General features: G+C 43.7%; 1 protein-coding gene across 7 annotated transcripts in view; it reads left to right on the forward strand.

Annotated features, from left to right (window-relative positions):
• RREB1 (ras responsive element binding protein 1) overlaps positions 1-24,849 on the forward strand; it is a 126,644-nt gene that overhangs the window by 74,485 nt on the left and 27,310 nt on the right. For all 7 annotated transcript variants that reach the window (XM_074827980.1, XM_074828010.1, XM_074827971.1 and 4 more), the window contains 2 exons: positions 9,672-9,816; positions 10,982-11,121. In XM_074827980.1, coding sequence (XP_074684081.1) covers positions 9,672-9,816; positions 10,982-11,121 — 285 coding nt within the window. The remainder of the gene's footprint in view (positions 1-9,671; positions 9,817-10,981; positions 11,122-24,849) is intronic.

The raw sequence follows: 24,849 nt of genomic DNA on the forward strand, positions 1-24,849 counted from the left end.
AGAGTGAAAGTTCCCAAACTCCTGTAAAGTAGCACAAGTCTTGCAGGGACTTCTGTTTCCAGCTAGTACGCTTGACTAAACAGACATGTAACAAGACGTGAAACCTTTTCCTAGTGCTTCTCTGCTCAGCGGGGGAATGCTGTGAGATCACTGCTGGTGAGGAAGGAGGACCACATGTTCAGGAACGGGACAGGAAATGGGCTGAGCACGTGAAACCTCTTTTGCTAGGATGCCGTCCTCAGCGCTGGGAAAAGTTTGCACAACTTGTGTGTGTGCAGTGATAACCTCTTACTTCCTTGCCCCTCAAGTTACTTGGTGACTGCTGATATCAGGATGATGCAGAGACCCTTCTTTAACACAGTCATGCTTCTCTTATCTAGTGGAGCTTCCTTGCTTGCATGTGTGTGTGTGTGTGTATATGTGCCCAGGGGGAGGTATTCGGCTCCATCTGCACCATGTCCCCGGCATTACTGTGCCCATCTATTTTTTCCTCCTTGAGCTGTGTGATGCAGCAAGTTGTTCTGTGCTGTGTGCCATCAGGATTGCTCAACAGTGGAGTGTGAGAGGGAAGCAACTGCATGAGGGCTTTGCCTGGTTCTGGGAAGTAGCTGGGGCTTACGTTTGCTTGGTTGGTAAAGGGGTGCAGTTTTGAGGGAGAGGCAGGATGTACCTGGGACTTCTTCAACCATGTTTGCTCTTAAGGATAGAACTTTTTCCCCTTCTGACATCCTTTCACTTAATTCTTTCTCTCTATCCCCCCGCCGTGTTTTTTCCTGATGCTAAAATTTAAAACTGCTTTAATTGTCCTTACCATCCAATAACACTTGTTTTCTTTAAACATGAAGTTTCCTGAGAAATTGTGCCTGAAAACCATGAATTTTCAAAAAGATGAAAGAAAACTGCAGTTCAGAATGTCTCAGGCCAGGTTTTTGGTACACTTTTAAAGATCTTATTCCTGCTTAATTTTATTGTTGTTAATAAACTTTTGTCTCCAAGCTTAAGGAAGTACAGGGGCCTCAGAAGGATCTTGTTTAATGCTGTCCCTGAAAGAGTTTCTTACGGGTTTGGAAGTCTAGTTGCAGTATTTGGCATTGTTAATTTAGGTCTGCTCTGAATGTAATGAAAACTGCGGGCAGGCAGTTTGGTGAAGTGGTACTGGGAAGCTCACACTGCATTTCCCTCTTTTGCCCTCCCTTATGCAAGGGTTGATGTGAACTGCAAATGAATGCTTTCTTTTGCTGTCCTTTGGGAAGCTTTGCTTTGGAGGCTCCGTTTGAATCACTTCCCTGACACAGCATCATCAGGCAAATATTTGTCTCCCTTTTTTCCTTTGAGGTCTTCTGACAACGCTGCTGGTAGGGAACAGGAGTAACTTTGAGCCAAGCTGGGAATGCAGTTGTATCAATCTCAGCCTGTTTGAACTTGCTGATTCTGCATAGCAAGTAGTTTCTTAAATGTGAATGCAACATAATTATTCAGAAATTGTACCCCCCCGCTTTGGATTTGTAGATCAGTATCATTCCTCTCACTCATGCTTACAACTTGCCTTTATTCACAGCAAAGCAAAATTTTGAAAGATCTCTGGGATAAAAAATTACAAAATGCTTTGTGTGGATGTGTGTGCATCGTATATCCTTAGGTATCATGTATTGGCAGCTGCATGACACTGGTTAACTTTGCAGACTGTCCTGGTAGTGCTGAAAAGGAATTTCAGATCTGTCATTTGAACGTAATCACAGGTGGCTTTTGCAGCCTTAGTGCACCCAGCTAGTCTTGGTGGATCTAAATACTAATGCTCATGTCATCCTAATGATACTGTCTGCCGCCTGCTGTAAGGCTATTTTTGCTTTGCTGGGAGAACCTCATTGTGCAGGCATATAGCACAGCAGCGTGCACTGAACTTGGGGGGATGCTTAGGGCACGTCTGTGCAGCACCTTGGGCTGCAGCAGTTCCCGGGGGGACGCCGAGGAGGCTGCTACACCCACATGCCGCTGCATGCTGCTACGCGGGGAGGCTCGCTGGGGCCGTGTTAGCCCTCACAGACAGAGCTAATAAGCATTGGGACCTCCATGAGGATAATGAGCCGTGCCGCTGCGCCGGCAAGATTGCAGTGCCTGGGTGCTGTGGGGAGTGCTAGCTGGGGGATCTCCTGTTGTGCCTGTGTGCAGACATGCGGCTAAAATGAGTCAGTGCTTCCCAATCTGATCCTTCCTGGGACCTGTTCGCCCCACCCTGCTCTTCCACTGCATGCCTTGCAATGGCTTTCTTACTAGCCATAGCCATGGAGAATTCTTGCTGTTCAGCTTCATTTTGTTTATCCCATATTAGTGTTCAACACTGGTTACCACTAGAATATTTGGTGGTGCTTGAAATTTGTTTTAAGATAGCTCTGCAGTTGTAGGAGGGTGTTTCCAAAATGGTTGGGATTTTGGTATTCGAATGTCTTTTGACTTGCTGTGAAGTGTGCATGGTGTCTGAGGGCTTTTTTGGTCATTTGGGGCTTTTTTTTGGGGATACAAATAGCAAACAAGCCAAGAAGAGAAGACAAACAGAAACTCATCCAGGTACAGATTGTGTCTGATTTGCAGAATTACCTGCTTCTTTCTGGTTCCTGTGACTACAACTGGCTAAGGCTGAGTGGATTGCTCTCTTAAGTGGGTGATGTTGGTAATTAGCACTGGAAATACATTGTCAATACAGATTCTCTACATGTTTTAACAAACAAAATGACTAAACTCTTTAACCCAAGGGTATAATGTTGCTGCACTTTTGACTTAAGTTCCAGTCATATTCACAAGACTCTCAGGAAGAGGGTTAGCAGCAGTATATTAACTGATTGCTCCTAAAAATGCTGCTGCTTCACTTTGTTTAGGATTTACTTCCCATGCAGGTCAGATGGCAGAAGCTTTGAAGAGGAATTCCCTGTGTTTTCCTACAGTTAGACAATTTGGGCTGAAGTAATGTTTGTTAAGCAGAATGAAACAAAAACAGTGACAAAGATGATGTGACCTAGAAATCTTTCAAAGAGACAGTGTAATTTTGAAGTCTGTCTTCTCTTACTCTGTGGGCTGTTTTTCATTCCATGGGGCCTGAAGAACATCATGGTACAAATTTCAACCTGTCTTGGATGCATCCTGCACTATTGTTGGTTCTGATATGGTGCATGAAGTTGAAACTTAGACAAAGCAGACTTTTTTTTAATACAGAGATGTTTGGTCATGTTCTGAATGATAGATGCTTTTTCTTTACCGTGGATTATTGAAAACATGGGTTTTTAATTCTTTGGAGATTATTTACTGTTACTTGATGGTAGCAATGTAAGTGAAAGATCTCAGGGAAGAAAACCATGGAAGAGGTAAAGCAATTGTATCAGCTAAACTGTACTTAAGGCATCTGACCAGCTCAGTCCTTCCCAGATTAGCTTGGTGAACTTGACTAAATCTATGTTGGAGAAGAAAAAAAGAAAAAAAAGGTATGTTTTAAATAAGGTGAAGGATGGAAGGCACTGGTTTTTATTAATCTCTGAATGGTTGGATGTGTGGCTCCCTTTAGATAATCATCAGATATATGAGGATCATCCCCTTGATTTTGATATCAAACTATCAGAAATCACGAGGGAGATGAGGAACAGCCATGCGCGATACAATAGAATATAGGGTACATCTAGTGGTAAAGTGGAGAAACTTAGAATAATATGTGGGATATGAAGCCAGAACCTGAACTCGATACTGTCAGATGATCTCTCTGGACTGATAATGCCCGGATTCATTGGCCTCCCCACTGCGTTTCCACAGGCGTGGAGACATGAGGGAGGAGGAGGGTGTTTATACATGCGCTGGATCCTGTGCTTAAGAATTAATCTTGATTTAGATGCTGGGACTTTCCCAACCGGGCCTCAGTGAAATTGTTTGCTGCTCCCCCTCTGGACATGCTGCTCCTTCTAATCAGACCTACCTGGCATAAAACTCTCTTGACTGAAAGCCAGCAGTGCTTGTGCTGCCATAGTTATAAGGGAGAGGCTTAACCCTGGACCCTGCTCAGAGGCTGCAGATACACCCTTTTGTTTCACATCTTCCTTTTGCCTGGGCCTCCAAGCCAGGGAGGCCCTTTCTCTTAGGGATGTGGAGCACATCAGCAGCTGTGGAAACCGGGGGTGCTGCTACAGTGTGATTTTTCTCCCCAGAGTTAAGAGGTGAGGAATTCCCATGCATTCTGAGGGATGCTTCCTCTCCAAGAGCCAAAGTGGCGCTGATCAGGTTATCTGCATGCAAAGCAGGAGCTCCTGGTTTTGTTCATAATTCAGTGGGACCCGGAGCTGGGAGCAGCTGCGTCTTGCAGTTGCCTCTTTCAGGATGCTTTGACTCCTCATTCTAGCCTTGAGCCAGCCAGTCAAAACCTGCCCACGTCTGGTTTTGGCATTGAAGCTGTAGGCTGCCCTGTTTCGAGACCTCCAGAAAGCTTATATGATCAACATGCAAATCCTCTCGGCATTAAGAAAATATGGCAGCCCTTTTTGGAGATGCGGTAAAGACTGAGATGTGACCAGCAGGAGCTGCATGTCACTTCATTAGGACACATGTGCCTTTTTTTTTTCCCTTCCCATGAGTCAGCTCCCTTAGGCACTGATCCATCACCATCCGCGGGGAGAAAAAGGAGTAAGGCACTTGAGTTCTGCATTTGTTTATTATTCCAAAAGTCTCTTCTTCAATGAAAAGCAGCAAAGTAATCACTTGCTACTGTTCTGGTGGAATAGTCACCCTTCTGAAATCACTCCCTGCATTACAGTGTGGGGCTGAAAACTTTTTCTGCCCATTTGTTTTAAAAAATAAAAGAAAAATAGGAAAGAAGTTGGGGAATTCTTGTGCAGTATCATCTTAGTCATCCTGTTCACGTGACCATTAGAGGGAGAGGAAAGCTGTGGCAGAAGAGGGGAAGCGGAAGGCAATTCTCATAGGGAGGATGGAATGAAAGGCAGTCAAGCACTTAAAAAATGTGATTTTGTTGAGAGGACTGACTGGCACACAGTCATAGCACAGTTGGATCCTCTTGGCTCACCTATGAAATTCCTTGTGCGAGGGGGGGGAAGAGATTACTAGAAGAGCTTTTTCACATACAGCTGTGCTGCAAAAAGCATAGTGTGTAGCAAGTTATCTGCATTTTTTGCACAGCAGTTCTTGAACGTTAAGAGTTTAGTTCAGAGGTGGACGTATCTTGTTTGGAAAAGACTTCCTCTTTCCATTTCAGAATTATTCTTTGCAAATTCTCCTGGCTCTCTGTCGGGTCTCATTTTAAATACAGTTTCACCACTTTCTCTGAGAGGTTAATCAAGGTTAGCTGGCATTTAGTGCAAGGGAGTCCTCCCTAGTATTAAGCTCAAATTTTTATCTCCTTCCTTTTATCCTGTATATCGTGGTTACATTTTAGTGTTCCACCCTTAGTACCATCCAAGTGTATGTGTACTTGCATGCGTGCTGTGGAGACTAATAACCACTGTATGAAGTGCGAGTTTCAGGGCTCTGAACCTTCCCAAGCTTGTCTGCTGCTCTTGGGTTGCTCTGTAGGATGGCTCAGGGCCACAATTCATTGATTTAAATTAGAAAAACAAGCCAAGTTTCATCTGCTGTGGCTCTGGCTATCTTCTCAGCTGCAGTAGTGGTCACTTCAGAGCTGCTGGCATATGTTACTGTAACCTGCATCTGTGGCTGAATATGAGCATTTCTGTGCATGTCCTTATTTTCCCCTTCTTTTTTTGCACTACATTCTCACTTAAAGTGTTGAGTGTTTATCTTTACTTTTTGGAACTGATGAATGTCCTATCATTTCCCTTTATCATTGTAAGATGCTGAAAGCCAGGCTGACTTATGAGCCTGGCTTTTGTATTCAAAGTATGCCAGTGTTGTCAGGCCAAAATATGTTCTTATAGTCACAATGGGAAAATAACTTGTAAGCACAGCTTTGTTCCTGTTCTCCTCATATCTTGGCAGGCTAAACAGTGAGGTCGAGCATTTTCAGCGTTACATGTAAGATCTAATCAAGGCAAACTCTTCTAAAGGAGGATAAGGCAACACAAATACTTCCCCCCCCCCCCCCCCTAATTATAGTTAGGAAACTTTTTAAGTAGAAGAAGCCTTGGTGAAGGGAGTGTTTAACTTTAAAAGAAAGGTTGTGGATGTGACCTGGCATCTGCTTCAGTTCAACCCAAGTTGGGTGATAAATGTTTTCTTGAGGCAGAATGACATCCATGTTGCAAAGTAAAAGAGAGAAATGAAGATTGTGTCTATCCTTTGTACTGCTCGGCGTTATCTTCCCGCTTATCTTGGGCTGTAGCTCTAGTAATCTTTTTCCTCTCCACCCTTGAATTGATGTAGTGAAACTTGCTTAACCTGCCAAAGGAGCAAACCTACTGGCTGTAATGTGGACAGGTTGTGCCTCTCCTTGAGAACTCTGGAACCTGCTGCTTTGGTTTCGGATTTTTCTTTTTTCCTTAACGATCGCATGCAGGGAGCTATCACAGCAACTGTGATATTTGACCTACACAGTAAAAGTCAAAGGTGCAGTCAGGGTGTCTTCCTGTTTATAGCTCAATAGCTCAGGCTTCTTCCTTTCAAATATGCAAAACTAAAACATGAAGAGATTACCACATTCCATGCTGTGGGTATGGATTCTGCTCTCGCTTTTAGGGCTTGGCAAAAGTGTGCACGTTGCAGGAAGAGTAACTGCAAGTTGGGGACAGCCAAGGACACTGACACCAGAGGTAGCAAAGTTGCACCCACATTAGCAAGCCCTGCCTTATTAGCATATGTTATATTGCAAACACGGCTGGACTGCTTTTGGGACTTGCAGGAGCAGTGTGTTTGCATGCATTAGGTCACGCCAGGCAGAGGTGCCAGGTTGGACTGGCACTAACCTGGAGGTCGCAACAGTTTCTCCTGTTGATACGCTGTGGATGTGCCATCACACCCCTCCCAGGTAGGAGCAGCTCCATTGAAACAGGGCAGAGTTCAACAGGTGGACAAACAGCAGGAGGAAAGAGCCTCAAGGAGGCTGTTTTGCATAGGTAGCTACTGAACAGGAGTTCTGCACACTTGTTACTGGCAGAAAAGAGACTTTAAAAGAAAATAGGAACAAAAAGTCCCATGCTTAATGCATAGAAGGATTTTGGTTGTTTGTTTGTTTTCTGGGTGAATGTGATTTAACTTGACTGCTTTTGCTCTGTAGCTATCTGAAAAGTAACTGGCCAAGTAATACTAGCTATGTGTCAGCCAAGCTGCCAGAAGGTTAAGCATGCAGGCCATGTGTGTGTCTGGGGTGGGGGGACAGACAGGCACACGCAAAAGCCTCTGTCTCACTTTCAAGAGCTCATCGAAATTGGAAAGCAGTCTTTACCAAAAAGAAATAAAAAAAAAAGACCAACAAACCACCTCCCAGGTTTTGCTTTGCCTGTGCAATTGAATACTATGTTTTGTTGTTCCCAGATGCTTTTTGAGTTTTATCTTCAGCCATTGTGGACAGAAGCCCTTTGAACAAATAACTGTTTTCTTCTCCCTTGTTCCTGAGTGTATAGACAACTGCTCCTCATGCTGTTGATTTATCACCCATAGGAAGTTCTAGATAGCCTGAGAAGTTAGATTGATGCTGGGGGTGGTGGGGGGGAAGACTAAAGAAAATGAGGCAGTACGGTACCTGTAGATGCCTTCCCTGCAGATTTTGTGAGATCAGGTAGCACTGGATTCATGCAGATAAATCGGCTAGCTTTGGTGCCTGTGGTGGCAGGGCTACCAGAGGGCCAAGGCAGGGGAGTGGACTGCACTGCGGAGCCTGTGTCAGCGCTCCGCCTTCTCCCTGGGTCCTGTCGAACCTGGAGGCGGCCAAACCCTCAGAGCTTCAACCTTCTTTCTGCTCCCAGTCAGGTGATCATCAGAGAAAGAGGTCCAACAAATTCAGCAATGTTTCCATGATGCTGTGCCCAACCTGCTGAGCACATCTGCACACAGATGCTCTCTCCTCCTTGAACCTCCCACAGTGTGACTGACAGGTGTCATCAGTGTCCATCCACCATCTGTGTGACCAGTGAGGATTACTAGGGGGCTGGGGAAGCCACGTTTTTCCTCATGTGGATCTGGTCCTCCGAGCAGCCCTGGCCTTTCTGGGTGTTAAAAGCAGGCAGTAGCTGAACAGCCATTTTAATCTTGCATCGGTTCTGGTACGTGTGGTGCTTCTGGCTTGAGGCTGTTCCCACATAACACCCTCAGAAGCCTGGCTGTAGTTTGAGATGGTAATTTAGATGCCCTTTTTTTTTTTTTTTCTCCTTAAAGGTTCAGAGATTGTGAAAGGAAACGTTAAAAAAAGTGTTGTGTGAGGAGACAGTCCTCCCAGCAGCTCCACTGGAGTCTGCCCGTGGGTCAGTTTGGTCCAGTGTGTTATCTTCAAGCATCATGCCCTTGGCATCCAAAACTAAAACGGATTTTATGTCATAACACCCAAGCAGTTATGAGGACATACAAGACTTGCTTAGGTTACAACATTCTCTCATGTTTGAACATGATAGCGTGCAGTCAAGTTAAATGGCACTGTCCTGAGCCGAGTTGTGGGTGTGACTTCTGAAGGATGGGCCCTAATGCCATTAACATTGTCTCTCTCCCTCATGCCGCTTTGAAGTCAGTTGTATGGACAAGGGGCAGCTCTCTCCTGCACTCCTGTTTCTAGCTATTGGAATCAAAATTTTTCATTGCATGCAGGAGCATAAGTTTGACTTTTTTCAATAACACTATAAATTTGAAGTGAAGCTAAATGCCCTACATTTTTTAAAAAAAGAAAATTTACAATTTGAGCTTTGAGTACCAAAAGAAGCACGGGAGCAATACCTTTCATCTAACGGAAGGAAACTAGTCGATACTGTCTTCCTCAGGTTGCAAATATGGAAAACCAAAAAGCAAGTGGGTCAGGTATCCATATACTCAGGAGGCTGCATCCTGAGCTGTTTTGTCCCTCTCCCCTTTCCAGTGTCTTTTGACAAGAAATAGTTGTTTTCTTAGGGAATACTTTGGCAATACGGAGTTTTGCAAGCTATACCTGCTGCAGCTTATCAGTGTGACCAGATACATCTTGACTTCCAAGTTGCAGTTGAAATTCAATATTGGGGTCCACCAGTGTGTTAAGGATGAGAAGAAAACAAATATATTTAAAAACTGTTGCTCTGAGATTGGCATATACAGATCCATTTGGGGTACTGTCTGAAACTGTAAAAGGAGAACCAGCTGAAGGTGGAGTGCTGTTTTGCACTGAGAGAAATGGTTGCTCATTTGCAGACTTTACTTACTAGACTACCACAAGACTGGGAGGCTGGGAGTGTAGATTAGTGTGCAGTATTAGGCAGATGTGGTTCCTCTTGGATGATGGGGGACGGGCACGGTGCTCATGGGGCTAGATGGTAGTGGGACAAGTGCCGTGCTGTGGGTTGGGGCATGGGGGAGAGCCACGGTCCCAAGCACTGCAAAGGGGCTGTGCTGGATCGTGCCCCAGCTGTTTTGAAAAAGTTCAGTCTGTTTTGTGGGATCTCTGCTGGTATCCTTTAAAGGCAAACCTTAGAAGTAGTGTTGTCATTACAATTTACGTGGACTTTGCACCCCAATTTGTCTGCTGACAGTGTCTTCTTCCCCCTCCTGCTCAGGCACATGAAGATTCATGAGAAGGATCCAAACAGCACAGCGAGCACAACTCCTCCATCGCCGCTGAAGCGCAGGCGATTGTCTTCGAAACGGAAGTTTAGTCATGATGCTGAGATGGACAGAGAGGAGAGGACACCTGCAAAAAAGGTTCTTTATGGGGCATGAAGCAAAAGACATTCCTGGCTACCTCCTAAACTGTCAGCTGTTGAGTTCATGCAGTCAGCACAGAAATACTAAAATGTGGCCTTGTTACAGCCCTGTATATATTTTAAGATGCCGTGCTTTTCCTGTGTAACCAACACCGTTGTCTGAGATTGAAAATGAATTTCTAGTTTCAGAGATTGAAAGGAATCAATTTTTTTAATTCTTCATTGTTCAAATTTTTGACTTCACTTATGATTTATATTAGATGATTGATGTTGGATGACAAGAGGATGAACTATTTTTTTGCTACTGCAGCCTTTCCCCTAATTTTTTATTCTCCCATTTAACTCATAGTAGTCTTGCAGGATAGTGATTTGAACTTTTAAAAAAACAGTATTTACCTCAAAAGCAGCAACAACTTCAGTCTGGTTTTGTCTTGATCTGGAGGAAGAAAAATATCTGTAGTACATTTCCCTTTCACAGTAGCATAATCCTGCATTACTGAAGTTACAAGAGCAATCAGAAAGTATTTATTTGAAGGCTAGACATTTCCATTAGGGTTTTGTTTATGAAATATTTTAGTGCATTTCAGTCATTTATACAAAATGTATGGTGACTGCCAAATTTAACTTGACCCTTTCCACTTACTATCTCTAAATGGCAAGCTAGTAGCAGTTCCATTTAGGTCAGTATCCCCTTGTTCTGTGCATGCTTTTCTCCCTGTAATCAGAAGAGGGCTGTAGAAAACATGCAGAAGTTCATTGCTTTTTCCCTGGACCACTTGAGTTAGCAGTTGGCAGTATCTTAGTGGCATAAATAATTCAGGCTGACAGCTCGCCTGGCTTTCTGAAGGGGGAGGAATGCTAGTTCAGTGGTATATAAACATACGGGTTTATAAGTTGTTCAAATCGCAGTTTCTCATTAGAACTGATGTATCCGTGACTTAGCTGCACACTTTATCTCCTACTGAGCACGTTCTCACATGCGCACAGAGGCTCTGTCGCTTACCCTCTCTCTGTTGCCGAAATGAGTTATTTCTGGTTGCCTGCAGCGAAGTTACGGATGAAGCCTGCTACTTCCTTTTATATGAGAAGGACTTTGAATGGATTGCATGTTGGGTTTGTTGCTTAAAATTTGGTCTAGTGAGGTTTTTTCCCTCTCTCTGAAGGTTGTCGAGGATGGTCACTCTGGTGAAGGGGATAAGAAGGCTGAGGAGGAAGTTTATCATTGTCCAGTGTGTTTCAAAGATTTTTTTTGCAAGTATGGGCTGGAGTCCCACATGGAGACACATCCAGATAATTCGTTGAGGTAAGAAATAGTCCCAAGAGTGTTTCTGGTCACCAGATGGCCTGAGGGAGCCTGCTGGGGAGAGGCAGGAGCCATTCAGCCCCCTGCACTGTTAACTGCCCCCCTTTGTGATTTTGAACGGGTATTTAAATGTTCCTGCCTCATCTTGTGTCACTGGGGTGCTATAGGGCTTAATTTTATTATTTTTTTTGCAAATACAGGAAATCTTCCCAGTTAATAGCTGGGAATGTTTTTGGAAGAAATTAAAGCACACCTTCCTCCCCCCAAACCCATCACTGTTGTTACATAAAACTGTAAAATGCCCTGATTGCAAACTTCTAACAAGTTAAACTAAAGATGCTTAAAACATGAAGCAAAACTTTATAGAAGTATTCAGGTACCAACCTATGAGATTATTCTGCTTGGGAAGAAGAAGGCAGCTGGATATGAAGGTTTCATTGTCTGTCATGGGAGTGAGTGAAGATAGATGAGTTTCTGGTTCTAGACTTTCAATAAAATGTGTTATGCTTTTCTGCCTGTTGAGGTTAGGGAATGGTTTGGATTTTGGCTTAAATCAGCTTCTCTTAACAAGGAAAAATTACTTATTAATTGTTTGGGAAGGTGCTTGGGTGTTGTGTTTTGGTTTAAGTAATTGCCCCTGGGACTCCTGATACTTTTTATTTCCTGTTTTTTATCATAGAAAAATGTAGAGCCAGATACATGAAGATAGAAAAGAGGTATTCCAAATCTAGTTTAAACATGTAGAAAAGCTGCTATTTTAGAAAAGGAGACTGTCCATTTGCAGAAGCTTGTCAATGTTTTAAGCTTATTTTGGGACATTGGACTCTAATGATCTGTTTGGAAGAGTGAAGGATTCAGCATCTTGAAGTGTCAACAATCTTTCCTGAATACAGTTTCTTAATAGAATGGCACGGAGCAGAGCCATCCCATTCTATTAAATGGGATTAATTCTATTACATTTTCCAATTTTTTTAAAATTAGAAAACCTTGGTAAATATATGTAAAACCATTTTTAAAGACATTGTAAGCCCTGTAATTAGTGGGGAAAGGATTTGGAAAGATCTTTCTTAAATTTGATCCTGCAAATCATAGTTAATTAAATAGAGTTTGCTGTTTCTGAAGTAAATGGAGTAAATTTTCATCATAGAGCAAAACTGAAACAGTTGTTCTCTGGTTAGAGCTCTGCAACTCCCACAAAAGGGGAGTCTGAGATAATTTTGCCATATACTTTATGCTTTAGAGAAAGCAGCTGTCATATTAGGCTTATCCTGACATTAGCCTCATTCTGAAGCTTCTGTGAAGACAGGACCTCTTTGCAAAGCCATGGGCCTGAGTGGAGAGGTGGATTCTCTTGCTTTGACTGATAGATAAAAGGTAATTGAATAGATACCCTTCTAGCTTGGGCAGCTTTGCAGTCTGTTGCAGCAAGGCAGAAAGACACACTGGCTGTGCAAACACGCTCTTCCTCTTCATGCAACTCTTTCTCTAGGATTAGGAGACTTGCTTTTGGATAATGCTCTCCTGAGATGGATTTTGCTACCCTTGATTGTGTTGAGCAACAAAGGCTAAAATGTGTCCCTAAATCAAAGCCATGATTGTGAAGCTCTGTGGGCATGAGTTAAGGGTGGTGCTGGGATGCTTGTCTTTATGGACTTGTCTAGACGATGGTAAAGGGTTTTTTTGTCAAATATTTGCTCTAGCAATTTAAGACATGTCAGTGGAGATAGGACAGGGCAAGGAAGCTGTGGTTCTCCCTGGTCAACTAACGTATTCAAATGCAACTTGCCCTGCCTATCTGGTGTAAAACACATCTTTTGTCCTAGTCTAGACAAGTCAAATGATACTGTCTGCTTGGCCCAACCTAACAGAAAATCCTCTGGTAAGCAGAGCAGTCTGGATTGCTGTTAAGGAGAGTCTTTCATCCTAAAGGAAATGGGTTAAAATCCTTGGCAGGCAGGGGCTGTAATCCCCTGGTTCCCAGGGTTCTGCAAGACTGTAGGATTCAACAAGATAGCCTGAATGTGGTGCGCCATTCTCAGTCCTGAGTTCATGTGACTGAAATGATTCCTCTTGGTGAGGCTTAGGGGTGTTTTTTTGAGTGAAAGAGTATCAGAGCAGAGGGCACATGTGTATGGGTGTGCTCGTGGCAGGGGAACAAACTGCAGAACATTAGAAGGTGTTCATCAAATCCTGGTGTTTCCTTATTGTAGAAGGCAAGAAGGAAGAACTTCTTCAAACAAACAAAGTGTAGCAGCTGTGTTATGAGCAAAGGACAGGGAGCAGAACACCCTCAGTCTTTTTTTATTGCCAGTATTGTAGAGGTAGAGTCACTTGATCAGGACCTCTGTGAGTCAGGTATCAGATGTTGTGCATCTCGGAGCCAGATGCTCTGGGTCTGGCAGTCAGTTTGCTCAGCACAGACTGTCATGGCCAAAACTAAGTGATGCTCAGTCTGCCTAGCCGTGTCTTTTTATGTAAACCACAGGGCAAACATCTGACTCCTTTTTGGTCTCCCAATAGTTAGCGTAAAAATGATTGCAGACTTCACCTCTGGAGTGGTGCGCCACGTGCATTGCCTTGACGGTGGTACCAACCTCCCTCAGGGATGCGTGCTGAGCAGCAGCATAGTGCCGGGGTGGGCAGGAGCTTCTGCCTGGCTTCCTTGTGGTCCTTTAATCCTGTCATTGTAGTGCCGTTGTGTAAATACAGCCTCTTGCCCTTCAGAGCCGTCTGAGTCTGTCTGTCCCGGCCCCCCTCTGCTAAGGAGCAGAAAAGGTAAAGCTGTCTGGCAGCCCCCTGATCAGTATGTGAGCAGCTAATTTACAGGGTGGGCCTTCCCGATACTGTCAAATGAACAACTTTAAATCACAGAGTTAGCTGTTCAAAGTCAGATGAAAAGACACACCGCGTTGTCTTCCCCACTACTGCTTTTTCATGTAAAGCCCCGAGGGAGCACCTCATTGTTTACTTGCAGCAGAATAAACAATACTTAATCCACTGATTGTGTGAGAGGGGCTCCCGCTTGGGAGAGTATCTCTTGATTATGTAAAATCCTAAATCGTGCATCTTTGTCTCCTAATTACGGTAAGAACTGCCCTGCTCTTGGGAGCAATAATAGGGCTCTTTGTCCCACTGACAATGGGCTGTGGCACTGCATCTCCTTCATGGCATTACCACCCCATGTCAGTCTCTGTCCCTTTGAAGCCCTGGGACCTGCACCCTAATTAGTGACATGAGCTGGTCCCAGCAAGGTTGTCTGCAGTCCCTGTTAGCAGTGGGTGGTGGCCCAGGGGTGCTTTCTGATCCCCTTTGCCTCTCTACCTGGATTATTTAAAGAAGACGTCTGTTTCCCTGCAGCTGGGGCCTCAGAACACAGTCTATTTTGGTGAGTTTGTATCTGAGTGTTGATATAATTAGCAGAGCGCTGAAATGCTGTGCAGCCAATAGGGAAAATGAGAAACCTCGCCGAGCGGAGTAACTTCTCAGGAAACTTTTGTGGTGGAGGGTTGCTGTCAAACATGGTAATGTGCTTGTAAAGATCACCTGACAGACAGCTCTGAGCAACATCAGTACAAGCAAAGGAGAGGTGAGGATTTCCTGGGGAGAAACCTCTCGAGGCGCTATGTGAGGTTTCTTCTCTTTCCTTTGGCAAGTACAGTGGAACAGGCTTAAAGTAAAACGTGTGGTTTTTAAAAAAGTACATGCACTATACAATTCCTCTGTTGGGTTTCACTGTAACCAGAGAATACCCTTTGTATTTTCTCTCCTCCAGGAGGCTTCTTACAGTACTCTATACCAGCAGATAAAGGTTTTTTAACTTTTCCTCCCTCACAGCAGCAAGGAGACGTTTATGCTACCTCTTATGCCCATGTATCTTCCTGAGGAGAGGAGAAGGGAGGTAGTAATAGCATTGCACCTACCTCCTTTCTTAGAGACATGTTTCAACATCAGTTCTCAACAAGGATAGTTGTGCAGTTTAAACATGGTAAAAGCCTGGATCTTAATGAGTGTTATGAGGGTTTTCTGATCACATTTGGTTCAGTGTGACATTGCCTTCAGTTATGGGATTTGGTTTTGCTAACTTTTTATAGGAGACAAGAAACAAATAGACGTTGCGGAGTGTGAAAGACACTCTCTCTGCCTCAGTCACTGAGCTGACCTGGTGACCAGAACCAGTAGATGCCTGTTGCCATGAATGGATTCAGAGTAGATTAAGTTTTCTGACCTTTTACAGAGCATGTCCAAACAGTGATATAATATATTAAGCTCTGTAATTTGCCAAATCCCAGGCATATTTTCACAAGGACAGCAAAAGCAGTTCTCTTGCCCCAGGGTAATGTGCTTCTGTAGAACTTCCAAACAAAGAAAACCAAAAGCCATTCACAGTCTACCTTGTTCTTCAAAACACCCTACCCAAGTTTTGCTGAAACTTGTAAAGTCAAATTGGCTAGAAGTTGAACACCACCTTGGAGAGTTGTTGTTTTGAACAGTTAGATCAGTAACAGGCATAGCAACATGCTGTTGTTCCAGGTCCTGGAATGGAAAGTGTCAGGACACCCTGCTGTCATCTGCCTCCAGTTTTCCCAGGGTCACCACTGTGAGCTTTTGTTTCCAAATACGCTCCCAGGTGGAAAATGCTATTGCTGTGTCTTGGAGTTACCTAGCTTCACTCAGAAGGAGTGGACAACTTAAATGCTCTAGGAATGGTCTCCTGGACTCTGTGGATAAATTGTTTCACAAGATGTCACATGCACATTGTAATTCAGTCAGGCTGGTCACCAGTGCCAGCACATCCCTGTTCTTCAGTGCATGGTGTCAGGTGGTGGAATGATGCAAGGCACCTGGACCTACGTCCCAGTCTTAAATCATTTTAGCCAATGCACACGAGCAGCCCTGTTTAAGTCAAGACAGAATGAAGTGGGTTTTGAGTCAAAATGATTCCAGCTACTTAGAATATTACATGTTTATTGCCCAGTTACTTTCTTCAGGGCAGTTCTGCACATTGGCTTTGGGGAGATAAAATAGCCAAGAAAATAAATTAATGTAAATTTAAAGTGTACAGAGATGATTCCAATCAGCAGCAGCAGTACCAAAGACTAGTACAAGACTAAGTTGTGTACGGAGCAGCCATGTGACTGAGTAAAAGTACATTGTACAGGATGTAACAAGGAAAAAAAAAATAACACAGAAAAAGCCCCTTAAGTTTCATTCCTGTTTTTGCCAATGCCTACTTAAGCAACTTTAGGAATTCACTTTCCATCTTTTCTCTCCTTATATAGTAGGGAATAATCCATTTGACTTCATTTTTGTGAAGCACGTTGCTTTCTACACATGGTCAGCCTTTTGTGGGAAGAGGGTATTAGTAACATTGCAAACTTAAAGAATGAATGTGTTTGAAAACTAAATATTGCAATTTATATTACTTGTGAGACAAAACTACGACTTTGTGGCAGGGAGAGGAAGTTTTTTCCTAGTAGTTGACACTACTGTTACTGGAAGCAACTTGAAGCACGAATGACAAGTAGTCTTTATGCAGCATTGTGAAATTTCATACTACTTTTCTATCTCTGTCACAACCATTGGTGTGCACATAGATAAGCCTCATTCCTTGTTAGCACTTCAAAATACGAAACGTTGTGCTCTTTTAATGCAGCTGGATAATTCTGAGGTTGTTGTATCCTACATGATTGTTGAGTACTGAGAGAGAGATGGAGAGCATTCCAGCAGAGACATGTTCAGGGACCTCCTTGACCTAGTTTTGGCACACTCTACTTTGGCCCCAATACTCCCCTTCCTAGTCATTGTTTGAGATTGTACCGGCAAGGGTAGTTTAGGTAGGAACCGCTGCTGGAATTGCTGTGTACTAACAGAGTCAATACTACAAGATTTGTTACAGCCAAGGATGGAGGTGCACAGGGGTCAGTTGCGTGGCATTGCCGATTTGGCTGAGTCTCCTGCTCTGCTCTGCTCTGCTCTGCAAGCTGCTTGCTCAGTGTCTTGCCGATAGGAACTAGGAACCGAATCCTGATCTATGTTGGCAGCATTTTCAGTTCAGCAGCAATTCCATGAACCAGCTGGTGGTGATGAAATCCAGCTCTGGTAAATGCTACGACCAAAAATACGCTGTGGTAAGATACAACTCTTAATGTTGCAGAGGAGAGGGTGTGCAAGTAAGCTGGCGAATGCATCCTTTTACTGAGCAAATGGAGAAGTAAAATCAGTGGGTTGAGCATCTGTCTGTATGCTGGCTTGCAAAAGCAGACCAGAACTGCATTTTAAGTGCTCTCTGAAGTTTTTGTTCAGGAAAGAGGGATGGGAAACATCTGAAGAGCAGCGCGAGTCCAGTGCTGGCCTAGAAGTAGTCAGCTCACATCAGGGAGCTCATTGTGTGAGGAGACTGGGAATCCAGAGCAGCCGGGTAAAAATATCAGATAGTGAATGGACACAGGGAGTGACCCTCTCATGTGAAACTGTGTGGTGTGTCACATGGTATTATCTTAGCTCGGTTGCAAGAATAGAAAGTGGATAAAATGCAAAGCTGACTGTAGAGGAAAGCTGCTTGTAAAAGGGAATACAGGAGGGAAAGAGGGCTGAGCCAAAATAGGTCATTAGCATGCCTGCCTGATCCTGATGACCAGGGTTTGTTTATACTCAGGCTCTCTCAAAGTGCTGGCTGCTGCTTATTGTGTTAGCAGTCATGTCTGTGTGCTGGGCATAGCTTACCTGTGAATGTAGATAAGGGCAAGGGTGTTCAGGCCAGATTTGTCTGGACCTATTTGTGAGCCCTGTTGTCATCAGTGGATGGTTATAGGATAGACAAACGCCTGTAGATGTGTTTCTTTTTATGTTACTTGTGAAAAGTGGTGTTGCTTTTTTAACATGGTAGACACATAGATGAATTTTTTTTAACTCTTGCCATTAATTTTAAAACTATACAAGTACTTGGCTTCCATGTTTGAAAGATGCGTTAGAATGCAGGAAGAGCTTTCCTTTTCTTACCCAGAAAGAATACCAGAAGGTCCACTTGAGTTTGTGTGCACAAATAATGACTTTTATTATGGATGCTGTGGAGCTTCCAATTTTGGTAGCTGTAGAGGACTGTACTGGTCATGCTTTTTTTTCTTTTTCCCCCACGTATGCTTGCCCTAATTATTAAATCCTTCATTGTTGTTTATGTTGATCTTCAGCTTTTGCTCCATGATTCCATCCAACCAATTTCTTGACACTTTTGGTTTTTAAAACTTTCACCTTTATTAAGTAAAAAGGTCGTGATAAGAAAATTAACTACTTTGTGCAAGTGTCTGCAGTCCATCTCCCATTTTCCCTTTATTTCTTCTTAGTTCCATGTTAATTCTGTTGAAGTAAATGGTAGAGTGAGCTACTGATCCACTGGAGCAGAGGTGTTTAAATCTGGTGCTGTTGAAATGTTGCTGGTACATGCAATTAGTTACAGCGCTGGGTAGAAGTTAAATCTTTTTTCCTGATTTTTCTTTGCTCACACACAAAGTTAAAAGGTGGCACAGGATGGCTCATGCCTTTTTATTAAACCTTATAGTGGTTAACTTCTCTTGAGTCACTCTGACTGTGGGAGTCACAATATGCTGGTGCTGACGCTGGTTCTGCAGCATGCCGACAAGTTTCTGAAGCACGACATCACTCTGGCTTATATCGGATCTACCCTTGCTCCTACATGATACTTTTCTCGCCTGGACCAGAGCGTGGCTGTAGGAATGCACGCAGCATTGTGCATCCCTCTATTAATAGAAGGGCTGGCACAGTGGTGTCAGCCTTTGCTGCACCCAAGGGTGGCTTCTTTGAGGGAGAGGATTAAAGGGAACGACGGGACACATTGGTAACGAAGTCGGACAGCCAGTGGGGAGGTGAGAGGGAGGAAAAGTTAAAAGAAAAGTCCTGCCTTTGCTGAGGTGAAGCAACGTGCACTGAACTTCTGGTGAGCTATCTCTGTCCCCCTGTGTGCTGGGAAAAGGGAGGGGCGCCTCTCCAGCCTGTCGTGCCTGCGCTGGCTCCTGGTGCTACTGTGCCACTTGCAGTTTCGGCGCTGACCCATAGCACTGGGAGAGCAGGAGGTCCTTCGGGGTCAGACACGCTGTGATGCTGCAGGAGAAGGAGGTAGGAACAGTCATCGCAGGACAGCAGGAGGACCCATGGGGATCCCCGGGGGGGAGGCAGGAGCGGCATTCATAGCACTGCTGCTTTTCCATCACTCATCTGCAGCAAGTGGGAGAGATTAGTGCAGCTGTTGGATGTTATTTCCCAGGGCCCTGGGTGTGGAGGCCAGGAAGGGTTTTTCATCCAAAAGGAGATGAGTATCTGGAGCTGGGTGGGGTTGCACAGGAGCAGAAACCAATTTGCTCTCTCTCATCTCCTTCCCTTTGCCTTGCTCCAAAAGAAGTGAGAGAGAAGCAAAGGAATCCTTTCCTGTATGTCTGTAACCTGCTAGTTTTTCTTTCATAGGTGGTGAAAGCCCTTATGTTTGAAACCATCCTTTCTCCATCTCCCCCTCCTTGTTGGCCTCCTCTGCAGTGCACATTACCGGCACGGAGGCTGGGAGGCTGCTCCCGTCCCTGGTGCAGACATGAGTCAACAGCAGGGAGTCGCTCATCTTTCTCTTCTGCCCAATTGTATTATTTTTAGGTCAGCATAGGATTTTCTTTGCTTGTAAGAAGAGCTGCATTGATTCTGAAAATAATGTGAGACAGAAAAGAGAATAATAACAACAAAGGTAGAAATTTATATACAGTACATATTAGGGATTTCAGTGGGAGGAGTTAGATGACTTAATAACATAACTGTGTATTTATGACTTCTGTCTCAGGATATGTTTCATTCTTGTTTTGTTTTCCTTGCTTCTGTTTGTGGCACTTGTTAATGAGCATGGACAGGAAATGAACAAAATGGTACCAAGCCTTTTATTTTAGATAAGGCCTAGAAATTAACACTGGTTTTGTTTGTTGAGATCCACAACATAGGCAACACAGTGTTAGTGAGCTGGGTGGGTGAAAACTTCAGGTTTTAGTCTACTCTTGTGTGGTTCAGAAGTGTGAGTAGAAGAATGCTAAATATCACTTTCCCTTTCCCACTGCCAGTCTCAGGTAATGCAGAGCATAGTGTTTGTTTAATTTCTTGGTAACAGAATGATGGATATAAATGTTTGGCATTTAGATCTTGACTACTGACATAAAATTTAGAAGGATTGAATGTTTGACTGCATTACCCTTAACCAAATCAAGACTGATTAATTTTTGCTTAAAATTTGGCTCTGCATTTCCTTTCTAAAATGTCTTTAATTTTCTTAAGGAAAAAAAGCTATTTCCATTGCTGACAAATTGGAATTGACTCAGAGGAGAGTACAGTGCAAGGCAACAGGCATCGCTTATGTAAACTTTTCTTGCATAGGTGCTGCTTGTCCTAAGTGTAGTAAATCTTGGCTTGCCTCTTGAACAAGCTGCACAAAGCATTGCCTATTTCTTAAAGACTGTTAAAATGGTTTTATATCCTAATTAGCATTACACATTTCAAGAATACTAACTTATTTTAGTAGAAAGCTTTTTAATGGTGTGTTTTTACACAGACACCTTGTCTGCGTTTAAAAAAAATGAAAAAGGTGCACTGGTGTAGTAATAATTAAACAGACTAGCCTGGTATGGTACATGGCCTGGGCACCGAGGTCAGCCTCGTCATTGCACTGTTGTTGCACAGTTATATTTTGATTCTGCTTTTGTGTTTTAGAAGTTCTGTTTTCTCACCCACTTGCTTTGTACACCTCTGCTAGAGAGTCAGAGCCCTAATATTACGTTCACATTGTACAGGTATGAATGACTCTAAAACATAAAGGCAATTGAGAATGAAGTTCATTTTAAAGTGGTCTTAGCTGCTAAAAGCAGTTTTTTCCTTTTTACTTATAATTGAATCTCTGTGCTTGGAACTGAACAGCTTTCTTCTCTCTGCTCTGTAATCATATTTATAGAAAAATGGAAAACTGTGGCCAAGACTAGCAATCACATGATAACACAGCAGCTTTTATTTGCTACATCTGGAAACTTACCTTGCAAGTAGAGTGCTTTTATCTCCACTCAGGTGTTGAGCCATTGCTCTGCCTGTTCTGCTAACAACCTCAGAACCTGTTCCCATCTCTGTTCTCTGCAGCCATACCATCCGTGTTTGACTTGGCAGTACACATGAGCAGACTTGTGAAATTGTAAGGAGAAGGGGTTTTTTTTGGTGTTGGGTTTTTTTTTTAAAGTTCATCATGAGCAAAGTATTACCATATGTTTCAGATTCTTTATTTGATATGCTGGACTTTTCAGACTTTCCACAATTATTTAACTTTTTTTTTTTTTTAAAGCAATTTAAACAAGATGAAAAAATATTCATATGACCTAGGATTCCTTTCTCTTGTCCTTCTTACACTGTGTTTTTAGATCTACAAATACAGCAGGCATTGACACTACCTAAAGATGGAGAATAGTACTGATGACAAAACAGAGAAATTAATGGTTAGGCTTCCTTAAAAAAAAATAATGCTTCCAGTTAATGCATTGTTAGGCATGGCAGCTTACTCCATTTTAAATTAATACAAGCCTTAGTCAATGCAGCATGATGCTTGCCTTAACTTTTTAGGTTTTGAAGCTTAGTATCTCTAAGTTTTTCTTGGAGGTGGTGCATGTCCTTATCTGCACCTGCATTGCTAATTGTATTCAAAGCTCAAGTCATGTCATTTGGGAGAAACTCGGACTCCCTTCCTACTTGAGGTGAGGGGGAGGGAGTTCGACAAAAACACACACACACACAAAAAACCCGTTGTGCATACGCTTGGGCAAACGGGCTGTGTATTTTAAATAGCTTGCATCCGTAGCAAAGACTGACAAGCCCAAGTGAGGTCTGCAGAGCCCAAGAGACCTCCTGAGCCAGTGGTATGGTGGAAGCCCTCAGCATCAGGAGCAGCTTTACAATGACCTCCCTTGTCCTTGGCCAGCGGCGTGGCCCCAGGGTGCCAGCGCGGGCTCTGGAGCCTGCTGGGCCGCCTGCTCACCTGGGAAGCCAGCCCTGGGGAGGCTGCCCCACGCGTCTCTCAGGGAGAGCTTTTCTCGGGCTGGTTCTATTCCGGCTCTCTGAGTTGCATCTGCCTTTACAGGAGTGCCTGGGCCATGGAGGAAGGGAGGGCATCCACAGGAGTCCTGTGCTCCAGCTCCTGTGTGATCTGTAAACTGTGACAGCAGGGGAAGGTGCTGAGCCAGGGCGCGGTGCATTTATATGCCCTGAAGTGCCTGCATCTTGAGATGACAGGCGTGATTTATCTGGATGTTTCCTTTTTCAGCCAGGAGCTTATGTTTGACTGAATGGAAAAAGAGCTTAGTCCTTTTCCTGACTTCTCTTTTTGCTTGCTGCTTCTTCACTCACAGCAAGAAAATAGAAGACCAAGGAAGAGAAAAATACAGAGGTGTTTAATTCTATGCATTATAAAAGAGAGAAAGTACATACTCCTTTTTCAAGATATATTGCTTTTGTTTTGGGGGAGGGGAGGCGGTTCCCTTTGTATGGAAAACACCATTTTTAAATTGGAAATTTTTACTGTCCTGAGGCATAGTAGTTGATACAGGTGTACTGCAAAGGACTTTCACACGGGTCCCTGCTCTGAAAGATTTACTCTCAAGTGCAGCTTTTGATGGGAGCTCTAAATAAACCAGTGCTTAAAATCAACATGTCACACAGCCGATGGAGGTGAGGGGAGTGTAAGATGGACGAGGTGCACCACCCCGGTGTGTGGGGGCGCTGGCTGCTTGCGCAGGGGCACAAGCTGCTTGCGCAGGGGCACAGGCTCCTGCTCGGCCGAAGTCCTGGGGGTACCGTAGCAGGCACCAGCTCTCCCAGTAGTGTTTTGGTCCAGTCAGTGGTAGCTGTGCCTGCCCTGTCAGGCACGAGGGAATATGGCTGTTGCATTGTGTTGCTGGTCCGGGGGAGGCCAGGCACATCAAGGACCCTGGAGCTGCCTCAAGACACCCCAAGATGAGGGTCTGCGTCCCTCTGCAGAACAGCTGGCCTCACAGACCGTCAGCGATGCTCCTGGTGCAGGAGCAATTGCTTGCAAGCCCTCGTTGTCTGTATGCTGATGTACAGGAGGAGCATGCCAGAAGCACTGCTTGCTTTCACATGAGGCGTTTTCATCACCTCTAAAAAAGAATTTTATTTCAGTAGCCTACAAGGTCTTCAGGTGACTGCTCTAACCCTTAATGCCCTTCTTCCCCAGGGGTTATGGTAGTTGTGTGTTTTTGTTTTCACTGAAGATAAAAGCTTTGCATCACGGAATAGGTGCTGCCAAGCGAGCTGGAGGAGAGCTGTAGATCCTGATGCGGGAGGAGCGCTACATGTTGGCATTCCCCCCCCACCACCAAAGATTGTTGTCACATTTAGCAGACCTCTTTAAGTAAACATTTGCTTTGTAAATAGCATTGGTTTGGTATTTAGTGGAATGCAGGGACTGTACTGGCAAGAATTATAAAGGTAGGATGCAAGTGAATTGGCAGGGGAGATAAAACAGATTAAACCTCCAGCACGTAATATTTATGTCCCAGCGTTCTGGGTACCGTGATAACAAAGACCGTGTTACATATACTTCACACATGCTTCTTTCACCACTCAGAGACTATGAGTCCAATTGCTTTGTGGGTGACTTGGTTATCTCTTCATTTTCAGGGAATAAAAAAGGTCTGTGGAAGTTTATGTAGTGATAAAAAGAACAACAATGGGAGTTTGTTAGGGACAGGACAGGGAGGGAGTGGTTTCAGGATTTTGTCAGAAGTCATTTCTAATTGCAGGATGTTTTTTTAATGAGTAGGCACACGTCCTTTTCCTTGTGTGGAGGTCGAAGACAGTATGAGAACTAAGGCAGGGGGAGATATGTGAAAAACTCCTAGTGCATATAATATTCTCACTGACAAAATCTGACTGCTTCACATTCACTGGTGTTTGCTTTTGTGAAACCCGTGCTTTGGCTGCAAGCTGGGGCTGTAACCCAAGGAACCATGTTGAGTGAAACTGTGTGCCTCTTGTTGAATGCAGAGTGGATGTGACCTGTCATGCTGCAGAGCTCAAATCCCAGATATTTAAAAGGCAGTAGGCTTGTTTGTTGATGTGTTGGCCAAGTGTTGCTGCATAGTCCTTACTGCCTTCAACATAGCTGCATTTCCAATACCTTTGATTGTTTAACTGAAGTCTACTTTGTGTGAGAAACTTTTTATTAGCTGAATTTTGGATTTGAGAACTTAAGAAAACCAAGAAATCATAGCAATAAAGTGTGGGTCAGAAAAGACCTTGCTTCTGCAGGCTGTGAAGGGGGTGTATGAGTGTCAGAAGTATTAAACCTGTTTCGGGTCTTCGTCCTCTGACCCTCCTCCCCTCCATGGAGCACTAGTTTTCCTTTTTAAAACAGTATGTTTCTCATAACAGCTTTGAAAAAAATCAGTGGAAGTTTATGGAAAGGCAGTGCAGAGAAAATTCATACATGGCTATTTGAGTGGTGTGCAGTAGTATGTTTTAAGCAGTAGTTAAAAAAAGTGCTATTTATACGTTTGCAGCTGATTGCTACTTAGGTCCGATTTAGTCCCTTCTTGTCACTGATTTTTTTTTAAATGTCTTTTAATAGTACTTTTTAGTAAAAATGAAATGGTGTAAAGCCATTGAAATATTTCATGTAGGACAATGGGAAAG

The sequence above is a fragment of the Strix aluco genome, chromosome 1 (assembly GCF_031877795.1).
Source record: "Strix aluco isolate bStrAlu1 chromosome 1, bStrAlu1.hap1, whole genome shotgun sequence".
NCBI classification, from domain to species: domain Eukaryota; kingdom Metazoa; phylum Chordata; class Aves; order Strigiformes; family Strigidae; genus Strix; species Strix aluco.